A 27,661-nucleotide genomic window follows, 5' to 3' on the forward strand; every position below is an offset into this window, starting at 1 on the left:
CTGTTTCACCTCCCCACCCCATTCACACATCCTCTGCCCCTCCCAAATTCCATTTCAACACCCCATCATATCCCTCAACCCATATATTCATCTCTGTCTTCCTTCTACCACCCCAAATCTGGGTCAGAAAATGTGAGCATCAGCAACATTATATTCAATATATATTTAACTCCTATTTTGGGATGCTTCACTAAGGTTCAGGATTGGAATTCTGCAGAATCAGCAAGTCTTAAAAATTAATTGAATAAACTATTATTATTCTTCCAATGTTCACCACAGCAAATGCTGCTTTACCACTGTAGTTTCTTAAATCATAAAGTCAACAAAGGTTGATCATGATGCTTGTGATTTTTATTTTATGTTATTACTACTATCCCTTTATCATATTAAGTTTAGTCTCTGCAACACCCACTTCAAAGACTTTCGAAAATGACTTTGTTTTCAGAATTGGACCCACTTTGGAACCAGAGCAAGTGGTGGAGCAGCTGATGAAAGGAATCCTGACTAACCAGAAAATGATTTTTGTCCCATCCTATATCAGTTGTTTGATGATCCTGGAAAAGTAAGTAACACTGAAACATCTGCATTAGAGATTGGGACTTTGCCAGGCTAAATTCAGTCTGATTTCAAATTAGATTTTGGGTAAAAATTCATTTGAAAAGTGTCAGAATTAAATATTGAATGTTAAAGGCCTAGAAAATGAGCAGCATTTTCATGGAATTTAGTCAAAAATAGCACAAATCAGAACAGCAAGAGTGTAACTGTTAGCTACTGGAAACTAACTGAAGTTTTTGAGAATCCAAAAAAATCCCATATGACAGAAAACCTTGCCAAAATAAAGGAAATGCATGAAGAAGTTAAATATATATTAAAAAATGGTCAGATTTGGCAAAATCCTAGATCATGATGTCTAGGAAGCTCACAATGTCACGAATCTATTCTAAACCAATTTACCAAGTCTCTTCATGGCTTTATAAACCTACTGTGTCCCTGCCTCATCTTTCTGGGGGGACAGCAGAAATCAGAGATGGCAACCGCCTTAGCAGATAAGGGTGTTCTTTCTTCTCTGCTGAGCTCCTTCCTCATGGCTCAAAAATGGGCACTGGGCCTGTGGCAGATGGGGACAGGGATATTTGCTGAGGGCAAGGTCTGAAGATGGTGTAAAACTGAGTTCACTATGTCCAGAGCATACCTTTCCAAGGCCTTTCGCAATGGCCCTCTCTTTTGGTCTGAATTTGTAAACTGCATTTCCTAGTCCTCTTAATAGTGGCTTTCTTCCAAGTGTCCAAGACTCAAACCTGCAGTCAGAGGAACACCAGTCATGGGATCAATTAGAGTTCGCCATTTAGTGCCAGTCACGTCGCCCAAGTTCCATTCCTACGGATTCCTGTGGGCCAGACCCAGCATGTAGACCAATTAAAGTGCACAGTTGGCAGACTGCACATTTTAGGGTCAGCAGCAATGGGGTTTCCATCCAGCTCCTTCACTGAGACCCCTACAGGAAAAACTTCCAACTCCCCAGAGTCCAGCCTCCAGCAGACAGACTTGGGTAATCATGACCCAATCTCATGATGTGTCCCTTCCCCTGCTCCTTTACTTGCTGTCCACTGATGGGCTTAGGGGAGCATGAGTTTCATTGCCTACCTTCTCTTAGGTTATCTCTTCTCCCCATTCCTCTTCTCAGCTGTTGTGTTTCTGGGAGGAGAGGGGTGGATTGACTGCCCAAGGGAGGAGGGAGGTTAAAGGGAGGGAATCTCTCTCTTCCCTCAACTGGTTGGGGCAGCGAGGGTGGGAATGCATTGCTCTAAAATAGGCTTTTCTGAAGCCCCAGCATCCTCTGAGTCTTGCCATACCTCTAACTCTTTGGACTCAGGTGGTTCTTCCCTCCTAAATGTAGTCATATGGGTTAGCCTTTTGGGCTCTGGCAAAGTGAATTTGCTCCAAATTTATTCCTGATCAAGCCTAGCTTGAGGTGAACCAGGAGGTCACAGATGGTCCCATAGGAAGATCCAGGAAGATCCAGGCCTCATTTCCCAGGCTGAAGTGGGTGCTGCTGGGCATATGTGTTGAGTAGTCCAGCAGTCGGGTGGGCCCCTGTGTGTGGGTTTGAGGCAAGTTTAGGGGGCTAGTGGTTCCATCACTATGGCTCAGCAGCCTGCCCTTTCTTACCCAGGCCTCGAGGCAGGCAGGGCACCGTATGGCAGCATCCCAGCTGAGTTCTGAGAGGGGCTGAATCAACCCGAATGGGGAACTCCCGGACCATTGTAAACTCGTGCAGGGCTCTTCTTAGGATGATCATTGAATAGCAGTGCATTTCCATCACTTCCTAATTCCTTTGCCTTGCAATTGTGTCTTTCTCTTTTAGACTCCTTCCTGAGCGCTTCTTGCAAGCTCTACGGAAAATGTTAAATATTAAATTTGATGCAGTTATTGGATACAAAAATTAAAGAGAAATGAACAATTAGATTTTGAGGCAAGCGACCTGTACCATTGTCTGTGGTTTGAATTAGAATTAAATTAAGCGGTCAGAGTTATGACCTGTTCAGACTTGGGTTCATCTAACTTATTGTTTCCATAATAAGCTTTGTGGATGATTTTCTAAGCTGCACCTTCCATTTATTATCCATGTGAGCGATTTCCCATTCCAACAGTAGGAAAACATCCACACTATTGCAGTGAGGCTGACATCATGAAAAAAAACACAGTTATTTGGGAGACTACAGCCCTCTAGAATATATTTGGCACTATTTTTTACTCTTGAAGATATTTTTTAGTGTAATGGTCGTTTTGCTTTCTGTAGGTCAACATTTAAGCATTAAAGCAGAATGGTAAAGTTGGGCTTCCCCCTTCTTTTCCATACCACATAATTCAAGTCATGGACACAAGCTCACCTGAAGACATTTTGAAACAGAATTGCTTCAGGAGCAATTTGAAAACCGTGAAAACACACCCAGTCACAACAGTCCCTACTGATACATCATCCTTTACTGAGAAACTTTTCAGCAAACAGAAACTAGAAATGAAGGGACCAAAATGTGGGCTTGGGGCAGAGATGGAAACATGCAGAAGCAGGATTTAAAGTAAACATTGTTAGTACAAAATATGCCTGAGATTGGCAGTAATGATGATAAGAATAAATGTCTAATTAAATTTCTGGTGTTTCCATTTGTTTCCCCTTGGCAAATCAGATTTTTAAGAAATTCATGATTTTAAGGTTATTATAATTAAGAGGCTCAGGAAACTTGGTACATTTATTCATTGGAATACTTACTTTGCAAGAAACATATTAAAAATGAATACGAAGAACTCCTGGCATATGTGTGGGAAGACATTAAGTCAGTCAGTCAATCGTATTTATTGAGCACTTACCGTGTGCAGAGCACTGTACTGAACACCTGGGAGAGTACAATACAACAACCTTTAGGCCCTATATATTAGAAAAACAGGTCAAGGGAATATGCAGTATACAGGTCACCCACTGATCTGAAAACATAAGGCTGTAGCAAGAATCGAACCATCAGTCAATCAGTCAGTCATGTTGATTCATCAATTCATCATCATCATCGTCGTCGTCATCATCATCATCATCGTCTAGACTATGAGCTTGTTGTGGGCAGAGAACCTGTCTGCTAATTCTCTTGTATTATAGTTTCCCAAGTGCTTAAAACAATGCTCTGCACATAGTATGTGCTAAGTAAATACCATTGACTAATCATTATCATTAATGATACTTATCAAGCACTTACTGTGTGCAGAGCATTGTACTAAGTGCTTGGGAGAGTACGATATCACAGAGTTGGTAGACATGTTCCCTGCCTAAAACAAGCTTACAACCGAGAGGGAGAGAAATGCAGACAATCCACTGAGGAATTCTAAAGAGAGAGTGCTACCTAACCAGCTGTAAGTGGGAATAGGGTCTACAGGTAGTCCAGCATTCGACTACCATGGGCATTTAAGGCCATCCAGCTCCCCCTACTCCCATCTGGGCAGATGGGTGGGCACAGACCAGGAAACGTACTGGCACCCCCAATTTATGCTCCGGAGATATGGATTGGGGGAATTCCACTTTCTGGTGTGATTCAACTCACAGTAAGTGCTCAATAAATACAGTTGATTGGTTGATTCAGTACCCATCCACCCCGTCTGCTACCTAGTACCCAATACGTTGACCACCACTCTACTAATACCAACAAATGCCATGCTCTTACATCACAATATGTGTTTGTTAAGCACTTACTATGTGCCAGGCACTGTACTAAGCACTGGGATAGTTACAAGGTAATCCGGTTGAATACAGTCCTTGTCCACATGAAGTTCATAGTCTTAATCCCCATTTTACAGACACAGTAACTGAGGCCCAGAGAAGTTAGGTGACATGCCCAAGGTCACACAGCAGACAAGTGGCAGAGTCAGGACTAGAATCCAAGTCCTGACTCCCCGGCTCATGCTCTATTAGGCCATGCTACTTCTTGCTACATGGAGTAGATGTGAAGATGCCAAACTATGCCTGGATATCAAACCCTTACCTAGGGTTATCTACTGCCTTTTCATATTATACTAAGGCAGTTGAAATTCCAGTTTTTCAAGTTTCAAATGAAGCAATAGGCCTAAACCTATATGGTGCTGTGACATATAGAACATCCTTGAGGTTCCCAAGCATTCCAAACATGTCACTTATTGATGTTATATAGTTGCCCAGATGGAAAAGTCCCATTTCTATCTGAATGGAAGAAAGCAAGAACTGTCAAATTATCCTTTGTCACTAGTGAAGATATGCACCAGAGTGAACTAGAGTGAACTTTTAAGTATTTTCAAGTCCCAGGAAAAGATGATGACCTTTCAAAGTATATTTTGGGAATAAAGCTGCCTGTACTAAAAATAATAATCATTTCTCTGCCTCCAAAGATCACTAAAGCACATCTTTGTAAATGAGGCAGAGAAATCATAGCCATATGGCTACCGTGGCTTTAATATCTGGTCATGGAACAATTCCTTCTCTCGTTCCATATTGGTATGTGCTTGTTTTCTTTTACCCATTCAAGTCAATCAACAATATTTACTGAGCACTTACTAGGTGCAGAGCATTCTGTTAAACGCTTGGGATAGAACAATACGACAGTTGGTAGACACATTCCCTGGACACCTTGAGCTCACAGTCTAGAGAAGACAGTGTGGCTAGAGAAGCAGTGTGGTTCAGTGGAAAGAGCACAGGCTGGGGAGTCAGAGGTTATGGGTTCAAATCCCGGCTCTACCGCTTGTCAGCTGTGTGACTTTGGGTAAGTCACTTCACTTCTCTGTGCCTCAGTTACCTCATCTGTAAAATGGGCATTACGACTGTGAGCTCCACATGGGACACAACCTGATCACCTTGTATTCTCCCCAGAGCTTAGAACAGTACTTTGCACATAGTAAGCGCTTAACAAATGCCATCATTATTATTGTTATGGTTGTGTACATGAGTGCTGTGAGGCTGAGGAAGGGGCGAATAAAGGGAGCAAATTGGGGTGATGCAGAAGGGAGTGGGAAAAGTGGAAGTGAGGGCTTAGTCAGGGAAGGCCTTTTGGAGGAGAGATGCCTTCAGTAAGGCTTTGAAGTGAGGAGTCATTACCTGACAGATATGAAAAGGAAGGGCGCCTCAGGCCTGAGGCAGGACGTGGGCAAAAGATCAGTGGTGAGATAGAAGAGATCGAGATAGAATGAGTAGGTTGGCATTAGAGGAGCGGAGTGCATGGGCTGGGTTGTGGTAGAATAGCAGTGAGGTGAGTTAGGAGTGGACAAGGTGATGGAGTGCTTTATAGCCGATGGTAAGGAGTTTCTGTTTGATGCGGAGGTGGATGGGCAACCACTGGAGGTTCTTGAGGAGTGGGGAAACATGGACAGAACATTTTTGTAGAAAAATGATCCATGCAAAAAGTGAAGTATTCTATCCTCTTCCCCACCTGCCACGCGACAAAAGACATATTTTGCAGTAATCAACCATACTAAGCACTTGGGACAAAACAAATGAGACGAGAAACATTCCCTGCCCACCAGAACAGATGCTCTATCTTGAAAATGTAGAAGCCAAAATCTACAATGTTTTCTTGTTTTTCTTCTTGAAGAAACAGCTTCAATCACCTAGTAAAGATTCATCAATGAATCAATCCATCACTGGTATTTATTGAGCCCTTACTGTGTGCATAGCACTGTAATAAGTGCTTGGGAGAATATGATTTAACAGAGTTGGCAGACATGTTCCCTTCCCACAGTGAGTTCACAGTCTAGAGGGACCCTTTGTACAAAGGGTACAAACAATAAAAATATGCCAAATCTTATCTCGGGTTAGAACGCTAATCGTAAAGGCAAGAAGAACATGGAAGATCTTGACAGCACTTCAGAATTGGCACTATCTCCACGGGAGTTCTCTCAGACATGATTATTCTGTGTCCATTTTAGGTTTTCAACAATTAAGATGGGCAGGGAATCCGTGATATAGGAATAAATGATAGACTGAAAGAATTTATTGTCTCAGAATGATGCTGTTACACCTGGGACACCTGACAGCTGAAAAATCCTTACAAAAATGCATTTCCATTTCCACCAGGAAAAATTAAAGTTGGAGGTTTGTGCTTTTGAATGGACCCTTCTTTTACCTTGTCTGCTCATTTCTATGCTATATAACCGATTTTGCATTTAGGTTATTCCATTTGTAAACTCTTTGAGAGTAGGGAACATGTACTCTCCCAAGGGCTTAGCAGAGTGCTGCACATTCAATAGGTGCTTGATAAATGCTAGTTTATTGCTAGTAATAATGACATTATTCTGACCTGAAAATATCCTGTTTTCCTCTAAGTTAGCTGCTGTTAGATTTCACAGAGCCTAGTTAGGGAAAACTGGAATCAAAGCATCATGGCTCAGCTCTGTTTTTGTCAACACTGGCTTCACCAAGAAGGCAAGCCCAAGGTGTAAAGGATAATTTAGCAGTTTGAAGAATTGTGCTTTCATTTGGGCCAATTGAGAGAACATGTATCGACAACTGCAATTTCTAAATTTTCAGCTTTAGTTTGAGGAGATCCCCTTCCTGGAGGAGTCAAGGTTGGAGAGGAGAAAGCATCAGGCTCCAGGTAGGACTAAGAAAGCAGCTGCCAACAGAAAATCCCACCACTATTCTTTTCTGGAAAGCAGATGCTTCTGCTCCCAAGACTTAGTTCAGGATCCTCCACACAGGAAGTGCTTAATAAATGCAATTGAAAAAACCCAAAACAGGCTTAATTTGTAGATCTGAGTTAATGCCTAAAGGATTTATCATCTACAAACCTTGCCAGCTTCCTAATACTTTGAACATGGAATGGGGAAAACTTGGAGTTTGCTGAAAAGAAGGGCAAAAGTCAATCAATCCATCATTTATGAGCCCCAAGAGGGAAAGGATCAGTGTCTAATTACCACATGTATTCTGTTCCAGCTTTGAGTGCACTCCTGTGCACACAGTAGTGCTTAATAAGTACTAATACTACTCAATCAATGCTATTTATTGAGTGCTTCCTTTTTACAAAGCCCTGTACTAAGAATGTACCACACTTCAAATATTTTCTTACCAGCTTGAACCCTCCCAGGACAGACAGCCCATTCTATATATATTTCAAGGGCTCCATTCTCAACCCAACCTGTTGGTAAATAAAGGACTTTTAGGGAAGTATGTTCATCTTTCAGGTATTAGACTTCCTTCCATTAAGCCCACATGTTTTGCAAACAGAGGTCACAAATGGTCCCTATTGGCTTGAATAAACAAATACATTCCCTGTAGGGGTTTGAATCCTGAGGAGAACCAAGCTCAGACAGTATTTTAAATCAAACCAACTCCTAGATGCAGTTAGCTGCCCTAGACACATAGGTAGCAATCAGCCAGTTGAACCTTGTGGTAATTGAAATCATATGTTTCCTGACAGTTTGTATTTAAGTTCTCAGTTGTGAAATAATAACATATACACGTACACTGTTCTTATGACTCTGAGCAGGATGCATGGGCTTATTTTGTAATGATTCTTCAGTACAGCTGTTCTTTCCTTTCAGTTGGTGGCCCACACTGGAACTAGAGGAAGTTGCAAGTAAACTGCTAGATGGGCATGCTAATATGAAAATGATTTTCATCCCTCATTCTTGGATCTCTAACAGAAAAAAGGTATGTACCATATAATGTAAGCTTACAATGTACAGTGTATGTACTGGGGCACAGTACTCTTTCATATTGCAATCATAGAGACAGAATGTGAACACTTTGATATTTTGGAATGTCTGCTTTTGATATTTCAAGAAGAGACATTTTACTTCTTTTCTTAGAAAGGCCTAGAATGCACTCCTCATGCCCAAACTCTCCCAGTCAGTCAGCACCTGGGAGCTATTTGTGAGCCAGTAAGAGAGTTCCCATGCAATTATTTGCCCTGATTTGTGGATCACAGTCAACCCAGAAAATCACGCTAGGTGAGAAGAATTTTCCCCAATTCCTCACTAGTGTTCCATCCAGATAACATAATGGGAACATGTATTATAGCAAGGATAATTGGATATGAATCATGAGAACCTAGATTTAAAGGGCAGCTAGAGAACAATTAGGCTAATTGAAGATTAATCACTGGAACTAGTTACCAAAGGAGATTAAGCAAATTTCTTCCCTAGAGAGCTGTAAAATCAGGCTAGTATAGAAGCAGTGTAGCCTGGAGGGTAAAGCATGGGCCAGGGAGTCAGAGGACCTGAGTTTTAATTCTGTCTCTGCCGCTTACTTGCTGTGTGACCTTGGTGAATCTCATAACTTCTTTGGGTGTCTGTTTCCTTATCTATAAAATGGGATTCAATTCATGTTCTCCATCCTACTGAGGCTATGAGCCAATTAAGGAACAGAGACTGTGTTGGACCCGATTTTCTTATATCTACCCCAGCACTTGATACAAGGCTTGGCTCAGAGTCAGTACTTAACAAACACCACAATTATTGGTATTATTATTACCTGTTGGAATGGTTTAGAGTCATCATTATCTGTAGGCAAAGAAATAGATGTAATAAATAACCTGAAATCAGGAGGCTGGGGCCTAATCATCAAATGTTCACTCATCAGTAATCTCATTTGCTAAAAATTTCCAATAATCATCATCTCTTCTTAGCCCTAAACCAAATTTTAACCCTTATTCTAAGTCCTAATCACAAACTTGGCCCCTACCCTAAAATGGGCCCTGATTCTTTATCCCAGTGAAGTTTCTCATGTGTTAGGGTGTCAATAGATTGATTTCCATCTTTAGAAATTGACAATTGCAATTAGTCAGATTCCAATTCATTTGAGGTGATTTGAGATGGCCCTATTCAGAGACTCTTATGATGTCCTGTTACTGATTCTATTATTCTTTGATTTAGACATCCTCTTGTTTCTCACTGATACCTGGCAGGTAATCCTCAATGAGAATAGCTAGAATAAGGAGGGGTTATCACTGCCTCGGATTTCAGACTGCTCCAAAATTCAATTTATTCAACTAGCACATGAGTCCTGGAGCTTGGCTAATTTGAAAACGGAACCTAAAATGAATGGAATTAGATTTTCTGTTTAAGCAGGATGAATTCATTCTGATTATCATCACAAATGTATTAATCAAGTGCCTCCAGAAAGGCACAATTAGAGCACACTGCATGAGATCTCCCTATAGTCAATCTATCAGTTAGTGAATGCTTCCTATGTGCAGAGAGAACACTGTGCTTGGAAGAATATAAGAGAATTACAAGACCTGATCCCTGGCCTCAAGGAGTGTTCAATCTAGGGGAAGACAGGCAGACAAGAATGATTTCCAAGTCATTTACTTAAATTATGCTATGTCATATTTTACTGTCCTGGGCATTGCCATCTCATGTAAGATCAGTTCCCTTTTAATGTTCCTCAACCCCTGGCAGGTTCCCAGCATGCCATTCTTTCCTCCCCAGCAGGACTAGAAATTTAGACCTGGTCGCTATCCTCTGAAGACTTTGTGCTCTTTGATGGCCTTGCCTCATGCTGGTTCATGCCATGTGAGATTTGAAGCTAAGACTGACCGAGCAAAAAGTAACCTTCAGTAGTTTGCGGAGAAATCAGCCAAGTGGGGGATGACATAAATATCATGACCAAATAGTTTCTGTCCTTCTCATTGCCCAGTGAAAATTTCCACCACTGAAAGAGTGCTACTGAATTCTCCCCAAGTAATTTGAGATATTATGAAATGTTCAAGTCAACCTTAGGGTACAACCTCGGATGTTGACTGATCCAAGAGCAGACAGATAATAATAATAACATCTATGGTATTTGTTAGCACTTACTATGTGCCAAGTGCTATACAAAGTGCTAGGGTGGATACAAGTTAATCAGGAGAAGCAGCGTGGCTCTGTGGAAAGAGCCCGGGCTTGGGAGTCAGAGGTCATGGGTTCGAATCCCAGCTCTGCCACTTCTCAGCTGTGTGACTGTGGGCAAGTCACTTAACTTCTCTGTGCCTCAGTTACCTCATCTGAAAAATGGGGATGAAGACTGTGAGCCTCATGAGGGACAACATGATTACCCTGTATCTCCCCCAGCACTTAGAACAGGGCTCGGCACATAGTAAGCACTTAACAAATACCAACATTAGGTCAGACATAGTCTTTGTTCCACATTGTGCTCACGGTCTAACTAGGAGGTAGAACAGAAATTCAATCCCAATTTTATGGATAAGGGAACTGAGGTGCAGCAAAGTTAAGTGACTTGCCCGAGGTCATACGGCAGACAAGTGGCAGAGCTGGGATTAGAACCCAGGTCTTCTGACTCCCAGGCCCATTCTCTTTCGTCTAGGCCATTCACAAGTAGGGTCTTGGGAAATTCCATTTCAACTAGAGTAAAACTGAAATAGAGTTTGTTTCTTCAAAATGAATGGTGAATAACCAAACAAGCTAGTGGAAGCCTAAGTGAAGTTGTACATGCTATGGCAATTTGATGATCAATCAATCAATGATATTTGCAGAGCACATGGAGGTTAGTCCGTGGAATATGATGGAGGTTTGCGCCCAGAATCAGAAACTAGATTCTACGTGTTAGATGAAGTCTTTGTCCTGGGGAGTAATCAGCCTGACTACCTGTTTTTAAAGCAGTTGTGATGTCTTAAGAGACTCCACAAGGGAGCAGCTACTGAAATTCAATGTTTTTAGTGAACCCAAGGTTATGATGTTCAGTAGTTATGTAAGGTAAAGAGTTGAGAGCTTGCATGAGCCATCAGTGACACCCCTGCCCTGGTGAAATAGATCATTAGAGGTACACAAAGAATTTTTTTTCCCTAGCCCATTAAATCCCATCTGCAGCATGTTCAAAAATTCAGGCTGCTTAGGCTTCCTCTGCTATTTTTGGTGATGCCGCAGATTTCCTGACATTCCTCATGGCTCAAGAAGGCAGTTTTAGTCCAAGCGCTACCGTCTGGTGATTCAGAACTGCACTTTATTGGGAAACATAATATAGACATGGCAATAAACCAATTTATAGCCTTGAAATATCTGGGGGGAAGCAAGGGCATTCCTGACACTATCTTTGAAATGAGCTTTTCACACAAAGCCTCAGCCCATCCCAGTTTCCACTGTATCATTTAATTTGGATAAAGAGGCTGCAGGTGAAAGGAAATAAGTTTGGTATGATCAAACCTAATACCTATGTGCTAAAAAAGGAACACAAAGAGTCGATAGATCTATTTAAACCTTCGCAGTAATTGGATACAATACCAAAATAAAAATGAATCTCTTCTCTGGGTTCTCAGATGTCTTCCTGGATATATCAATAGCTATTCCTGTACTCATTCGTCTCTATAGAACTGCCTGGATCATCACATCAGGCAGTGATTGGATGAAAGGCTTGGGCCATAAGAGGGGCAGGAGTTGGAGACAGAGCATTGTTAAGAGGGAGAGAGGAAAAGAGAAAGAAGTAGGGAAAAGAGAAAAATAGAGATCAGAGAGAGAAGGACCCAGGCTTGAGAGCCTTGGGCCCATTCAGTTCAGGTGGCAGGGAGGAATAAGCAGAGAAAATGGCCCTTAAAGAGAGAGTTTGGCTGAGGACCGAGCAGGGACACACACACAGGCACTGCGGAGGAAGGAGTACTATTAATGTCAGGGAACAGGGGCCAAAACAGGGACACTCAATCAATCAACTGTATTTATTGAATGCTTGCTGGGTATAGAACGCTGTACTAAGCACTCAGGCACAGCCAAGCTACTTCTGCTAAGAATATTTGAATTTGGTATTGATAAAGTAATGTGTATATTCTTTGCATTGTCATTAATTCAGCCCCAAACCCATTTTCAATTGAAATGGTGTGGGTTGGAGAGTTTAAAAGCCCCCTCCTGAACATCAGACTTCGTGAAAGAGACTAGATGGGAGCCCAGAGTCCCTCAATTTTCTAATTATGGTCAGGATAGCTAGAGAGGCTTTTCCAGAACCCTGGAGACTTGGGCCAGTGCCTTATGTTGGGGGGGAGGGAGGAGGGGGCTTCTCTCAGATGACTTTGAATGACCCCCATCATGAGGGATCCTTCCTGGAGGTTCTGAGGGCCCTCAGACATCTGGAGTCAGAATCAAAAGGATCTAGGGTTGTGGTAGGGATCAAGGCTGGTACTTCAGGGTTATCCTGGAGGCATCCCAATGTTCAGTTGATCCTGAGTGACTCTGCTCTAGCATCAGAGTAGAAAAATGTGTTAAATCTATCATGCCTCCCTCCAGCTCCCAAAATGCTTAGTGATTATCAATATGGACATCATTAAAAGACTGGGAAGGAGCAGAGTCAAAGGAGGAAGGGGAAATCACTTACTGGTTGGGAACTCTCTTCCTCAACCAATCGATGGAGAGGAACAAGAGCAAGAAGGAGTTACAGTGAGAGTAGTGGTGAAAAGAGGCTGGGAGGATGGACAGAAGCTCCCCCGGTAGACCATAATCTCCTTATGGGCAGGGATCATGTCTACCAAATCTGCTGTATTGTACTTTCCCAAGTATAGTTCACTGCTTAATAAATACCTCTGATTGGTTGATAAGTGTGGGCTATGGTGCTGTAGCATGGGAGAAACTGGAGAAGGAGATTATTAGGGGAAGAAGAGGAGGAGGAGATTAATGTGGCCCAATATGGCCTGAGGAAGCAGGGGATCTTGATGGGGAGAGGTGTTAGTGCTGCATTTTGAAGGGTGCAAAGAGAGAGAGAGAGAGAGAAAAGTGGCAGAGTGGGGTTCTAAGATTGACAGGTTCTCCCTCTATTTCTGTTGCAAGAAAGTTGCCCTGGTTTTTCCCAGGTTTGGACTGGATGGGGGTGGAGCTGCTGGAATTAATGAATAGGGAAAAACGGCATGGCCTAGTGGATAGAGCCTAGGAGTCAGAAATTCTCTAATCCCAGCTCTGGCACTTGTCTGCTGGTGACCTAGGGCAAGTCACTTCACTTCTCTGTGCCTCAGTTACCACATCTGTGAAGTGGGAATTAAGACTGAGAGCCCCATTTGGGACAGGGACTGTGTCCTACCTGATTGCCTCGTGACTACCCCAGCACTTAGTACAGTGTCTGGCACAGAATAAGTGCTTAACAAATGCCATATTGAAATAAGGTGAAAATAGCCAACGTTTGGAGAACTAATAGCATTTTAATAAGTAAATCTCTTTGGAACAGAGTTCATCCCATAGTTAAAAAAAAGATTAAACTGCTTTATGATCCAGCAAAACGCTCCCCAGAGAAATGTAGGGTATCGGTTTTTCCAGGGGCTCCTTGAAAATGAGTCCAAGAAATTGTGACAGAATTATTTGTATTGTTCCTTAATAGTAAGATAATGAGCCACTAAAGGGCCTCTGTTTGCAGGGGCAATAAAGAAGCTGGGAATGAAAATGCGGTGCCTAACTCCAAAGCTTGCAGCACATTTCCCTCTGGATTAAGAGTCAGTGGTTTAGAGTTCTCTTTGCCCCAGTTCTTTCTTGCTACACACTCAATTCCAACTTCCATGTCCACTTCCTGTACAAAGAATAAATACGCACCCACCTCCCTCTGAAGCTTCGTGGGCTCATTCTGCCTACATCTCTCCACTCATTTGTTTTCAGGCACCCAAACATTAATAAAATCAGTAAAAGCACAACTTAATCTTAAGGGAAATCAGTCAGGGAATTTGGATAAAATGTCCCTTCAAATGAGGCTTCAAGTTGAAAGGGCATAAAAAGCTAAGGTTATTTGTTTACTCTTATGATTCAGTCATGTCTGAGACACTGCATAGAACACAGAAATAAATAGGGTCCCTTAAACCGAAGTCGCTTAGCAGCTCAACTAGACAGGCACAGGGGGAGAGAAAGGAAACAGGGAAACAGACAAGAAACCAAGCTGTGTCTTTGAGGTGTCCGGTTTTTTCTTGTAGAACCTCCTGCCCCCTATTGACCTAATTAGCTCCTCTCCTGGCAATCTCACACGGTTTTTCAGAAGGAAGGCATTTCCCTTATTTTCAGAAGGAGGAAACAGAGGGACCAAACTGTAACAGCAGTTTGCATCTGACTTAAAGTCTGATGATCCATTCTGCTGCTCCATGAACCATTTCCGTGAAATCACATCCTGTGGAGGACAGTGCTCCACACACAGTAAGTGATAATAATAATAATAATAATGTTGGTATTTGTTAAGCGCTTACTATGTGCCGAGCACTGTTCTAAGCCCTGGGGTAGACACAGGGGAATCAGGTTGTCCCACGTGGGGCTCACAGTCTTAATCCCCATTTTACAGATGAGAGAACTGAGGCACAGAGAAGTTAAGTGACTTGCCCACAGTCACACAGCTGACAAGTGGCAGAGCTGGGATTCGAACTCATGAGCCCTGACTCCAAAGCCTGTGCTCTTTCCACTGAGCCACACTGCTTCTCCAGTTTCTCCACTGATTGATGTTCATTGGCAATGTCCTAGCAACAATCAAAAGATGAATTTAGTTTCAGGGTTGTCACATGGAGAGACTGAAGCCCGTTTGGTGGTGGGGGGGGCTGGGGTGACAGATTTAGGAGTCACTGAAATAGTTTAATTTTCAGGTGCAGTTTTCCTTTTCTTCAGAGAACATTCCAGAGAACAGCAGGCTAAACAGCAGGCGTTTTGGGTTGCTTAACAGCTTTACTCCTCTTTCTGCAAAAGAAATCCATATGGACATTAAAACAGCCAGGCAGCTTATAATCAGTGAGCTGTGATTTGGTATCCAACTGGAAAAAAATGAACTAAGAAAGAAGAGCTAAAATGGACACTTTAAACACAAAGCTCCCACTGAGAGCATGCAGTGTTTTGGGATACTTCTAACCCACCCCATATATTTCTCAAGTAGAAATCTCGTGTTAAATTGCCCAGTTAACTTGCCTATTTTTCTATTTCTACCTTCACAAACCCAGTCTGTTCTCAAATCCTGCTGCTTTTTCCTCCCTAGCATCTCCCAATCCACCCCTTTCTCTCCAATCCTGTTCCGTGGCCTCTGCCTCACTGTTAACCTGAATCAAATATCTCTCTATGAGCATCATCTTTCTCCAGGCAATGCCCAGTGCTGCTGCCCAAGCCACCTTATTTTGACAGTATCAAATGCTACTTCTCTCACTAGAGCCGTGAGGTGGCTCTCCATTTCTCCAAATCAGAAACATGATCCTCCTCCTCTTCAGTCAACCATTTTCCTGGCTGCCTGAGAGTGATTCCCTTACCTCCCCCTTCATTTCCTCTTATGCGAATTAGCTCAGTGTCCAGTCATTCCATCCTCTCCACCAAGCCTCTGGGACTGGAGTGCCCTCTTCTACCTCTTCCACCTCACCAAAATCTCTTCCCCCCTTTATTTGGGTCCTGAAGTCTCACCTTTCCCCTTGAAGCCATGCCAAAAGCCTTTTAGTCTGATGTTATTTCAATGGGCAAGCAGCAAAGGTGCCAAGGAATACCCTGGCAATAAGTCTGGAATATTGCCACAAAGTAACAGGAAAGCACCAGGTGGAGCATGGACAGAGTGAGGGAAAAGAGGAATCAAAGGAGCTACAACTTGGGAGGGGGATTCCCAAATCCCATCCTTAGGACAGATAATCTCTTGCAAACAGGAACAACCCCCAAGGGATTCGTGGATGTGAGACATAAGTAAATCGTGGCCCTGCTACTTGGAATAAATACAGCAAACTTCTTCCACCTCCACCTGGCCTCTGCAGTCAACTCCCATGAGTCCTTTGTTTCCCCAGCTCACAAAATGAAGCTTCTCAATTCCTGACACATCAGGCAAATATTTCATTCATTTATGCAGTGGTTTGATAGCCTCATCTGTCAGATCTGAATATTTTGGGAAGATATTTATTTGTAAAAAATTTCCCATTTCTGACCAAAATCTGCGAAGTCCAACATAATCCGTGACTCCGAACAAATCATGGCAAGGAATACACCTTTCAGACAGGAGTGATGTCTTTGGGGCCAGGATCCACTAATTTGGCTTCAGAGTCCCATCTTTATGTCTTCTATCTGATTAACAAATATCTGGGACTTTTCTTGGTTCCATAGGAAACTATGATCAAGAAATAAGGACTTTTCATTTATTCATATTTATTCAAGTAACTGCTGGGTGCAGAGTCTCATACTGTAGGTTTGGAAAAGCACAGTTGAAATAAAAGATCTGGTCCCTGCCCTGCCCTGGGGGATCTTGGGAGTTATAGCCATTACCATAACTGTATGCTCCAGTAGTCTCCACAGTGGTCTTGCCATCCATGATACTGAAATGTACATGTGAAAATCTGGATATTAGTATTCACCTGTGCTTTTAGCCAGATGTTGCAAATAAATACACCAGCACAGCACAGGACAGTCTTTGTACATGTCCACTGTGTGGCAGGGACTGTCAATCACAAATCAATCTTTTTAGCTATACTAATACCCAGGAGTATTCTATATTTCCCCCAAAGTGAATGATTTCCATGTGAGGGACCACTTATAACTGTCCTTACAGGATAGAGGGCCTGAGTGAATGGCCCAATCTGAATTCAATCTTGATTGCTTAAGCATCAAAGAACTTGAGAATATCCAAGCACTGTAAGCCCGTTGTTGGGCAGGGATTCTCTCTATCTCTTGCCGAATTGTACATTCCAAATGCTTAGCACAGTGCTCTGCACATAGTAAGCGCTCAATAAATACGATTTAGTGAATGAATAACCCTATCCCACCTTGACTACTACATCAGACTTCTCGCTGACCTCCTTGCCTCTTGTTTCTCCCCACTCTAGTCCTTACTTCTTTCTACTGCCCAGATCAGCTTGCTAAAAAAAGTTCAGTCGATGTCTTCCAACTCCTCAAAAACCTCCAGTAGTTGCCCATCCACCTCTGCATCACACAGAAATTCCTTACCATCGGCTTTAAAGCACTCAATAAGCTCTCCCCCTCCTACCATATCGTGCTGATTTCCTACTAAAACCCAGCCTGCATACTTCACTCCTAATCAGTGTACCCCGATATCATCTATCTCAACACCGGCCCCTTGCCCTTGTCCTCCCTCTGACCTGGAACTCCCTGCCCCTTCATATCCAACAGACCACCACTCTCCCCACCTTCAAAGCTTATTAAAGTCACATCTCCTCCAAGAGGCCCTCCATTCATTCATTCATTCATTCAGTCGTATTTATTGAGTGCTTACTGTGTGCAAAATACTGTACTAAGTGCTTGGGAGAGTACAATATAACAATAAAATGACATTCCCTGCTCACAGTGAGCTTACAGTTGCCTTCTTTTCCCCTACTCACCTATGTACTTGGATCTGTGCTCTTTAAACACTTGATATTCACCCCACCCTCAGTTCCACAACACTTATGAACAGAGCCATAATTTATTTTAATGTCTGTCCTCCCTTTTAGACTGGCCATACCAACTATATTGTATTTTACTCTCCCAAATGCTTCTTACAGTGCTCTACACACAGTAAATGCTCTATAAATGCAATTGATTAGTTGAAAAAGAGCCTTCCCACATCCTTGGTGGCTTTGCAAAAGCTCTGCATCTTGATTTGCTCATTTATTTTGGCATGGTTATTCTCCCCATTGGTCAGAGAACTTTCTGAGTATCTAAACACTCCACATGCTGCCGCTTGAGGGAGGAGGTATGCAAATTGAAAACATGAAGGCAGTCTGGATAACTGGGTGGTTTTGTCACGATTACATCTTCATCAGATTTGTGTGAGCAAAGATCCTGTGACAATAGATAATGGCTTTTACCAATTAGAGGAGAATAAGTTTCTGGGCCTCATTCCCGATACCAATAACTTCTTCCAGTTCAGGAATACAAAAAGAAAAGGACCAAGGAAGATAAATAGAACTAAGCTCTAGGTTTCATTATTCTTTCCTGTCTAATTAAAAGACCTAATGTATTCTGCTGCCTTCATTTTCAGTGAGTTTACTTTTATCCAAACAAATCAAGGCGAAAAATGAAATCAATCTAAACTCACCAAAAAGTAGATTTAAAATTGAACCTCCATCCCCCTCCTACATATCGTGCAATGTAATGCAATGTAATTATTTACTCCGAGTCCCTTAATGTAAAAGCTCATCAAGACTGAGTGGAAGGAAATGAGTTAAAACAGTAAGTGAGTTGCTCTAGGTCAAGTCTTCTCGAACAGCCACTCAGACCCTTGCCTGTGTCCTGGGATTACCTAGCCTTCCTGCGGAACTCAGTTTTCAAACAAATGGATTTCCGTCAATATGGAAATATTATAGCAAAAATACTGGCTATTCTACTGGGTTGAAAACAGAACTAGAGAAGTTGACCCCGAAACATAAGATTTGAGGATTTTTTTTCTAAATCACTGTTTAAATCTTACGTAGACTTAGCTAAAATATACAGTAGCTTGGTTTTATGTCCAGGGAAAGGAATCTGTGTTGATTGTGATTCGGGAAAAAGTGCTCCAGTTATTACAAGTTTTTAAAAGATCAAAGTGTTGAGTGTGATGCACTGTTCTGGCAAAATATGACCCTCTTATAAGATCTGGAAGAGATTTTTGAGTTTTGTCAGACCTTGCGATTGTAGTCAGTAATCTTAGGATTTCCTTTTCTTCCTGATCCCAACCCAGCTTCTCTGAAAAGCAGGAAGGGTCTTTGATAAAATCTACTGAGTTCTGAGGGGAATTCACAGAGTGTTTGAACTTCTAGACCTAATCCATTTGGAGCTTTCAGGGCAAAAGAAAATGATGTTTAGAGGATGAGGTAATTTAAAATCGTCCTTAGCAAGTCAGAGGTGAAGGCCTTAGATATAGAATTAGAATATGGTGGTCTATAAAGAAAATCTATTTTTAAATTAAATAACTAAATTAAATTAATGTAAGGGAAACTGATAGGGAGAGACAGGAAAGTTGAAGTGTGGACCATGAGATGGATCCTGAGGACATAACAAAATCCTTGCATGCAGCTATTAAAGTATCACATCCTCCTCACTAAAATTATTGATTGAATTTTCAGTGTTTGCATGACTCTGTGACAGGAATCAATAGTACTTATCAAGCCCCTACTGTGTGTGAAGCACTGTATTAAGTGCTTGGGAGAGTGCAGTAAAATTAGCAGATGTGATCCCTGCCCTTAAGGGCTTTGTAAGCTAGTCGGGGAGACGACACTAAAATAAATTACAGATAAGAGGAAGTAATGGAGTATAAAGATATGGAAGTAAGTACTATGGGAAGGAGTGAGTATTTAAGTGCTTAGGAGGTGTGGGCTGCTGAAGTGGCAGTGATGGGATTCAGGGTGGGGGAGTGGAGGAAATCATATTAGCTATGAGTCAGGTAGCCAGCCTTCCAGAATTCAGTATGACCTGCTGCTGTCTTGAAATGCCATCTCACTCGATCAATCAGTGATATTTATTCAGCACCTACTGTGTGCTGAGCACTGTACTAGGTGCCTGGCGGAGTGCAGTATCACACAGTTGGTGGGCTTGTTTCCTACTAGCTCTTTTGAGTTTAGGAATAGAGGAACTATCCCCACCAAAGCTTATCCCCTTAGAAGGAATTGTTTCATGTTGCTGTGGAGAATATCCGTTCCCTTAAGCTCTGAGAGTTGGAGAGCAGGGTTCGCTTCACACATTTGGCTATACGGAGGCAGGGAAAATTTGACCACTCCCACTCACTTTGCTTTAAGTATCATCTCATTACTCGGCACATTCATTCTTTCAGTTGTATTTATTGAGTGCTTACTATGTGCAGAGCACAGTGCTATTCATTTGAGATAGTACAGTACAACAATAAACAGATCCATTCCCTGCCCACAACAAGCCTACAATTTTGCACACTGCTTGCCCCGGGATGTGACGTTAGGCATCGTGCACACAGAACAGAACGATAACATGCAGAGTGCAAACCCTTGGACCTTTCTCCAGGAGGATTCCTGCTATGCCCCCATGGCGTTCCCTTCCCAGCCCCTTACTCAGGCTCTGCTTCCAATTTTCCATTTTTAGTCACCACAGGAGGCACCCTGCTGCCTTCCGCTGCTAATCCATCCCCTCCAGGGAGAGGGCTGTGCCACCCAGCTCCCCAACCAGGCCCCAGCTCCCTCTAACACTGCTTTTATAGCACCCCCATTGCCACCATCTTGCCCCTGCCCTCCCTGATGTTGCATTTGCCACAGCACCTCCACTCCTCCAGGCCATCACCCCCTCCAAGATCACCTCCTTTGCCCATATAACTGCCTCTCACCTTGATGTTCCACCCCCGAGTGGTTGCCACTTCACTTATGGTCCCTAGACTGTAAGTTTGTTGTGGTAGGGAACTTGTCTGCCAACTCGCTTCTATCGTCCTCTCCCAAGCACTTAATACAGTGCTCTGCACACAGTAAGTGCTCAATAAATATTGATTACAGTCTCAAGCCTCCCTTTTTAGGGAGTGAAGAGAAGGCAAGTCTTCCTTTAACACCTGACCAGTCCCCTAGGAATATTTTAATTCTAACATATCTCCTCCCACAGAACTTGTTTGTGTTCACATATTTGGAAAAATGCTGCAAACCCCTTCTAACCTCAGGGCCCATCCATAGGTGATAGATATTTAGAAAAGCACCCATTTCCCCTTTCCCAAAAGGATTTGTGGTTCGATAGTAACTTCTTTCTACTGATCCAAAACTCTGGTCCCCTCCTCCAACATGGTGGGGAGACAATTGGAGGCAGTGTGCACCAGATGCTCACTGAGAGAGCTGGCAGGAAATAGTGGGCGGCCTACAATGTTAACTACAAATAAGATCTTTGGGTTCATTATTTGGGTAATTAGGGCCTTGGCAACGTTAAATGGATTTTTTTTTAGCCCATCAGGGTCTTTTTGGTTTGCTGCTTTTATTTTTATTTTTTGTCCATTGTCCCCTTATCTTCAAATCTAGGATTCTGTGCAACTTCTTTAGGGAGCAGTGGAGGAAGGTGGATAGAGGCATTTTCTGCCTTTTTTTTCTATGTCTGAGAGGAGGTAGCTGCCCTCATTTTCTCCTCAGGGGGACCGCCGATGGCCACTTGGGAAGCTTTGTGGACAGGAGATGTCACACTGTATCCCATTACAGATACAGAAATTCTGTCCATTTTGAGGTTAGGAATTGGGAGGCTCCAGGTGGAAAGAAGATATCACACTCTATCCCATTATAGATATGGGAAGTCTGTCCATACTGAGGTTCGAAGTTGGGGAAGAGTCCCAAACCACCTTACCATCAACTTTAAGGCACTTAATCAGTTCTTTCCCTTCTATTTTGGAGAAGTAGTGTGGCCTAGTAGATAGATAGAGCCCGGGCCTAGAAGTCAGAAGGACCTGGATTCTAATCCTGAATCTGCCACTTGTCTGCTGTGTGACCTTGGACAAGTCATTTCACTTTTCTGGGCCTCGGTTACCTCATCTGTCAAATGGGGATTAAGACTGTGACTCCCATGTGGTACATGGAATGTGTCCAATTTGATTTGCTTTTATCCACCCCAGCACTTAGTACAATACCTGGCACATTATAAGCCCCTAACAAGTTCCAGAGTTATTATTAACTTACCTTTCTGATCTTCCCCTACAACCCATCTCTGCCTGTCCCTTGCTCATGCCCTCCCTGTGGCCTGGAACTCCCTCCCTTTTCTTACCCAATAGTCCACCACTCTTCCCCACCTTCAAAATCCTCCTAAAACCACATCTTTAAGAAGTCTTCCCTATGCCATCATACTCATTCATTCATTCATTCAATTGTATTGAGCGTTTACTGCGTGCAGAGAACTGTACTTAGCTCTTGGGAGAGTACAATATAATAATAGACACATTCCCTGTCCACAATGATCTTACAATCTAGAGGATGAGCTTACAGTCTTATAGTCTATCTGGCCTCCTCTCTGCGTTTGCCTCTGCACTTGTCTGTGGATCCTCTAAGCACTTTGTTACTCACCCCAGCCCCACAGCACTATTTACATATCCTTATGTTCTATTATTTCACCAATCTATAATCTACTTTAATGTCTGCCGCCCCTTGTAGATGGTAAGCTTCTTTTGGGCAAGAATGGTGTCTAACAACTCTGATGTATTATCCTCTCCCAAGTGGTTAATACCGGCTCTGCCCCTTGTCTGCTGTGTGACTTTAGGCGAATCACTTAACTTCTCTGGTCCTCAGTTACCTCATCTGTAAAATGAAGATTAAGACTGTGAGCCCCAGATGGGACGGGGACTGTGTCCAACTCGATTTGCTTGTATCCACCCCAGTGCTCAGTACAGTGGCTGGGACATAGTAAACACATAATAGGTACCATAATCTTATTACTATTTATTGTTATTATTTTTACAAGTACAATACAATAAATGCCATTGATTAATTGATTATTTTGAGCACTTGCAGGGCAGGCACAAAGTTCAATTTCAAAGTCCTCATCTGAGAAACCACGGCCAAGGGATTTGGGAGCAGGGCCATTGGAGACAGGATGCTGGGAGCAGGCCCAAGGCTGAGACTTATCCCTCCTGAACCACTCAGTCCCCCAGGGAAAAAATAGCCGGGCTACCGGTGAATGGCAGTCAGGGAGGAGAGATCCAATGGGGAGGAACTTGAGGAAGCTGTTTCCTTCCAGAAATACCAGTTGTTCACCAAATCCCACACCTCAGGATGGGTGAAAAATGAAAGGTTCAAAACAAAGAAGCACATAAAACACATTACTACAGAAAGCTGCGTAGCCTGAACTTAGTAATTCAAGGAGAGGGAATTGGATAAATCTGTAAACGAATGGTCCATAATGGGTTACTGAAGAGAAAGTTAGGAATGTTAGAAGGCGCAATCCTAAACACAGTTCCTGCAGGCATCCTGTTTATGAACCTTAACCTTGATCGGTAAAAGGGGCTCTCTACTCTTTGGGAAAACATAAACAAAGTGACCGTGGTAGGTAAAGGGCTGAATCCAGCCCAGTGCCAGATTAAGTAATATCCTTAGGACTGGCTCTCTGTCCATCTTCTCTAAAGAAAGCTCATTACCGAGATAGTCATTAAGGAACTATTAATGGATCCATTTGCCTGTTCACCCGGATTGATTCTCTGCAGAATTTGCTGCCAACCATTAGGTTAGCCCTAAACACAAAGAAAAGTGCCAATGGACCTCTGACAAGAGGAAACTGGTCTTTGCCCATTGTGTTCTAAGAAAACCAGATTCCTCCATGAACTCTGCCAGATTCCCTCAGTTTACAACTTCACTTAAAATGGCCAATGAGAACAGAAGATACAGGCAGTATCCTAAGGATCTTACTCCATCCTTTTAAAATACTAACAAAATGGGGATATTTTGGTCCAGGTCCTGGCTTCTCACTTGCTAGATGACCACATTCTTAAAGGACAAGTCCTAAGTTGGGAACAAGAGTCATCTGAAAAAGAAAATTCCCTGTGTCATTAGATTTTTACACTGTGAGCCCTTGGGAACAATGGACCATGTCTAATTTTTCCTTGATTTTTTTTCAGCACTCAGTACAGTGTTCAGCACAAAGTAGATGCTTAGTAAAAATTATTACTACTTTTTCTACTACCTTATTCTCAAGCACAGCCCTTACAACCTTCTTCCTCCAGGCCCCTCTCCCTTTTTTCACATGCCATTCAGTTTCACCCCAGCGACTCTAGATCATCTTCTCCTCCCTACCTCCTATCCCATAACCTCTTCCTCCATTCCTATCTTCTTGATTCCCTCTTCCCCACTAACTTCACACAAACCTAAAAGAATGTAAATGAAAAGATCAGAAGAACAAATTTTCTGTTTTCTTTCTCAATCATTCAATCATATTTATTGAGTGCTTACTGTGTGCAGAGCACTGTACTAAGTGCTTAGAAGAGCACATCATCAAAGCTGGTAGACTCTCTGTGTGTATCTCTCTCTCTCTCTCTCACTCCTGTGTTCCCTATCTTTTTTGTTAACAAAAGAGACAAGAACCTACTAAACATTTGCTCTACCTATACTGCTTAGCTGGAAAAATCAACCAGGCAAGGAACTATCCCTCTTTATTTAACAGAACAGTGCCTTTGCAGAGCCTGAAATTAAGTCTTTGAATTCTTTGCTGATTTCATTTGTCCTTGCTATTCTGGGCCACGTAGTATTGGCTACTTTCTAATACTGTTTCAAAACCCAACCACTTGGTTAGTTCTTTAGTCCAGCCTCATGCTAAGTCAGACTTAACCCTCAATCTTAACATTTTCATGACCAATATTCCTTGTGTTTCCTAGTGTAGATTTATGTCATAAAAAGTTTTTCACTTGACTTAAAAAAATTATCTTTTGAGTCCTTCTACTGATCAGAGTTTCCCGAAGTAGGGTTAGAAGGGTGTCTTTGAATCGACTCTATCTTGTCCAACAGTTTTGGATGTTGGACAATATGTTGAGGACTAATTGCTGGTTTCAGGCATAGGTTATGGGCATGAACTAAATTGTGGAATTCAGTTGTTAACTATTACCTATTCTGATATGAGTATGAGCTTCATATAATATTCATATAATACAGCTCCCTCAGTTTCCTTTATTAGCTAGAGGCCCATGTCAAGCCTTCAGTTTGAGCATTTCCTGTTCAAAAAAGAAAAAAAAATCCAGCCTTTGATGTAGAGTAATAACTATGATAATTGTATTTTTTAATTCCTTACTATGTGTCAAGCACTGCACTAAGCACTGGAGAAGATACAAGATAATAAGGTCCTACAGGACTCACATTCTCAATAGGAGGGAGAACCCGTATTGAATCCCCATTTTGCACAGGAGGGAACTGAGGCCCAGAAAAGTGAAGTGCTTTGTTCAAGAAGACAGCATGGCCTTCTCAGAGTCAAATCAGTAGGAGAAAATCAAAATTTGTAATGCAAGGGGAAAAAAGCAAAACAATTCAGCTCTCTGAACTTTATGAGCTTCTATAATAATTTAGTTTGGAGTTTCACAATTCTCATTCCATTCATGTTTACTTGTGTCACAAACCTGCTGATACAACAAATCTTTTCCTATTGGAGGAAGGAGTTGGAAGGTGAACATTTCAGCTCTTTGTAGACTTTTAGAGGATCTGTCCGGTTGATCCGAGACCTGTTCCGATCTTTTTACCTAGAGTAGTTTCTTTTCGTGAGGGTCACAAGAATGAAAATGGAAAGACCGGAAGCAGTTCTGGCTGCTGGGCAGAAAAACCACCTTTCTTACCCTAGTCATTCAGTCAATCAGTAAATAGTATTTATTGAGCACTTACTATGTGCAGAGCACTGTACTAAGTAATAATAATAATAATGTTGGTATTTGTTAAGTGCTTACTATGTGCAGAGCACTGTTCTAAGTGCTGGGGTAGACACAGGGGAATCAGGTTGTCCCACGTGGGGCTCACAGTCTTAATCCCCATTTTACAGATGAGGGAACTGAGGCACAGAGAAGTTAAGTGACTTGCCCACAGTCACACAGCTGACAAGTGGCAGAGCTGGGATTTGAACTCATGAGCCCTGACTCCAAAGCCCGTGCTCTTTCCACTGCGCCACGCTGCTTCTCGTGCTTGGGAGAATACAAAATAACAATGAGTAGACAGATGGGTTGGGTGAATTGTAGAAATATTGTCCCCTTCCTCTCAACTAGGGACTCTTGAGGTGGGCATTCACTTCATACCCAAACATTTTAGGGAGAACATGAGTAATAATAATAACATTTATTAAATGCTTATTATGTACCAAGGATTGTCGTAAGTGCTGAAGCAGATACAAGGAAGGAAATCGCCATTTTTGAGATGAGGAAACTGAAGCACAAAGAAATTGAGTTGTTTGCCCAAGGTCACACAGAATGCAAACGGCAGAGCCAGGACTGGAATTCAGATCTCCCTACTCCCAGTCCCATGTTCTTTCCTTAGGGCCAAACTGCCTCTCTGTAAGAGAAGGACTTCTGTCCCTGCTGCTAGCTAGAAGATAGTGTACTGGTTTGGCAGTGTCAAGGCTTGGTTTGACAGGAAACTCAGCTCACCCTGCCCAGTGACAGAACCCAGGGGTGGCTACCTGCCCTACCTCCCCTCAGGGCATAACAAGAGGCAGCAAACATGCCTCATTGAGCCAGCTCAAAGCCGCCGAGCTCAAACCAGTTGAAGCGACCCTGTTGCCCTTGACATTCCTGCCTCCAGTTTTCATGCACATCTCCATTAATTAACCCCCATGGATATTAAGCATACCCCTTATGGAATGACCAGGAGCACCTGTCTGGGCAGTTCATTTGGTTGTATTTATTGAGCACTTACTCTGTGCAAAGCACTGTACCAAGTGTAGCATTCAATGTTCCGATGGCAACCAGAAGATAAAATCCAGCCCAGTGTTTCTCAGTTGAACATTAATCCTCCCCAGCTAAAAGCAGTCCCATAACTTACAAAATCCAACCTTTTTCCCTTTAGATCAGATATGCCAAGGTTTTCCATCAACCAAGCAATCCATGGCATATATTGAGCACCTACTGAACGCGAAGCACTATTCTAAGCACTTTTTTAGAAAAATTGTATTTGTTAATCGCTAACTTACTATATTCCAGGCATTATTCTAAGCCTTGGGGTAGATACAAGGCAATCAGGTTGGACACAGTCCCTGCCCCACATAATAACTATAATAATAATAATTATGGTATTTGTTAAGCACTTACTATGTGTCAGGCACTGTTCTAAGCACTGTCGTGGATACAAGCAAGTCGGGTTGGACACAGTCCCTGTCCCATGTGGGGCTCACAGTCTCAATCCCCATTTTACAGATGAGGTAACAGGCCCAGAGAAGTGAAGAGATTTACCTAAGGTCCCACAGGAGACAAGTGGCAGTGCCGGGATTAGAACCCATGACCTTCTGATTTCCAGGCCCTACTCTTTCCACTACGCCACGCTGCTTATTCCCTAATCAGGGAGGTGGGCAACTGGACAGCCTAGCCTATATAACTACCTAGCTAAAAAATTTCCGGTCATCCTGTATTATACTACTCAAGGCTTTTTCCTTGCCATCATGAAGTATAAAAATAAACTTGTTGGCTCCACTTCCCAAAGCTCAGGTTTGCCTGTCCCACTGGCTTCCTGTACTGCCACAATCTCTGCTGAGGCCACGCCTCACTGATCTGTTAAACCTTCATGGGATATAATAAGCATGTTTCTGCATAGATTTCTCCTGAGTGGAAAGTTTTGAGTCAGTCAACCTTGATGCCTTGACCCTTCCACCCACACATACATTTTAAGAGAGGAAAACTGGGAGGGAAGCTCTCAAT

At 42.5% G+C, this 27,661-nt stretch overlaps 1 protein-coding gene across 5 annotated transcripts in view; it reads left to right on the plus strand.

The window, feature by feature from the left end:
• Positions 1-27,661, plus strand: part of LOC100085529 (estradiol 17-beta-dehydrogenase 11-like) — a 50,152-nt gene that overhangs the window by 16,374 nt on the left and 6,117 nt on the right. For 3 of the 5 annotated variants that reach the window (XM_029077125.2, XM_029077123.2, XM_029077124.2), the window contains 2 exons: positions 446-562; positions 8,050-8,158. In XM_029077125.2, the coding sequence (XP_028932958.1) occupies positions 446-562; positions 8,050-8,158 (226 nt within the window). Of the gene's footprint in view, positions 1-445; positions 563-2,365; positions 2,548-8,049; positions 8,159-27,661 lie in introns of those variants that run through there. The other 2 variants (XM_001509820.6, XM_007660765.4) reach the window with 1 other exon arrangement.

Source organism: Ornithorhynchus anatinus, chromosome 12 (assembly GCF_004115215.2).
Source record: "Ornithorhynchus anatinus isolate Pmale09 chromosome 12, mOrnAna1.pri.v4, whole genome shotgun sequence".
Lineage (NCBI taxonomy): Eukaryota > Metazoa > Chordata > Mammalia > Monotremata > Ornithorhynchidae > Ornithorhynchus > Ornithorhynchus anatinus.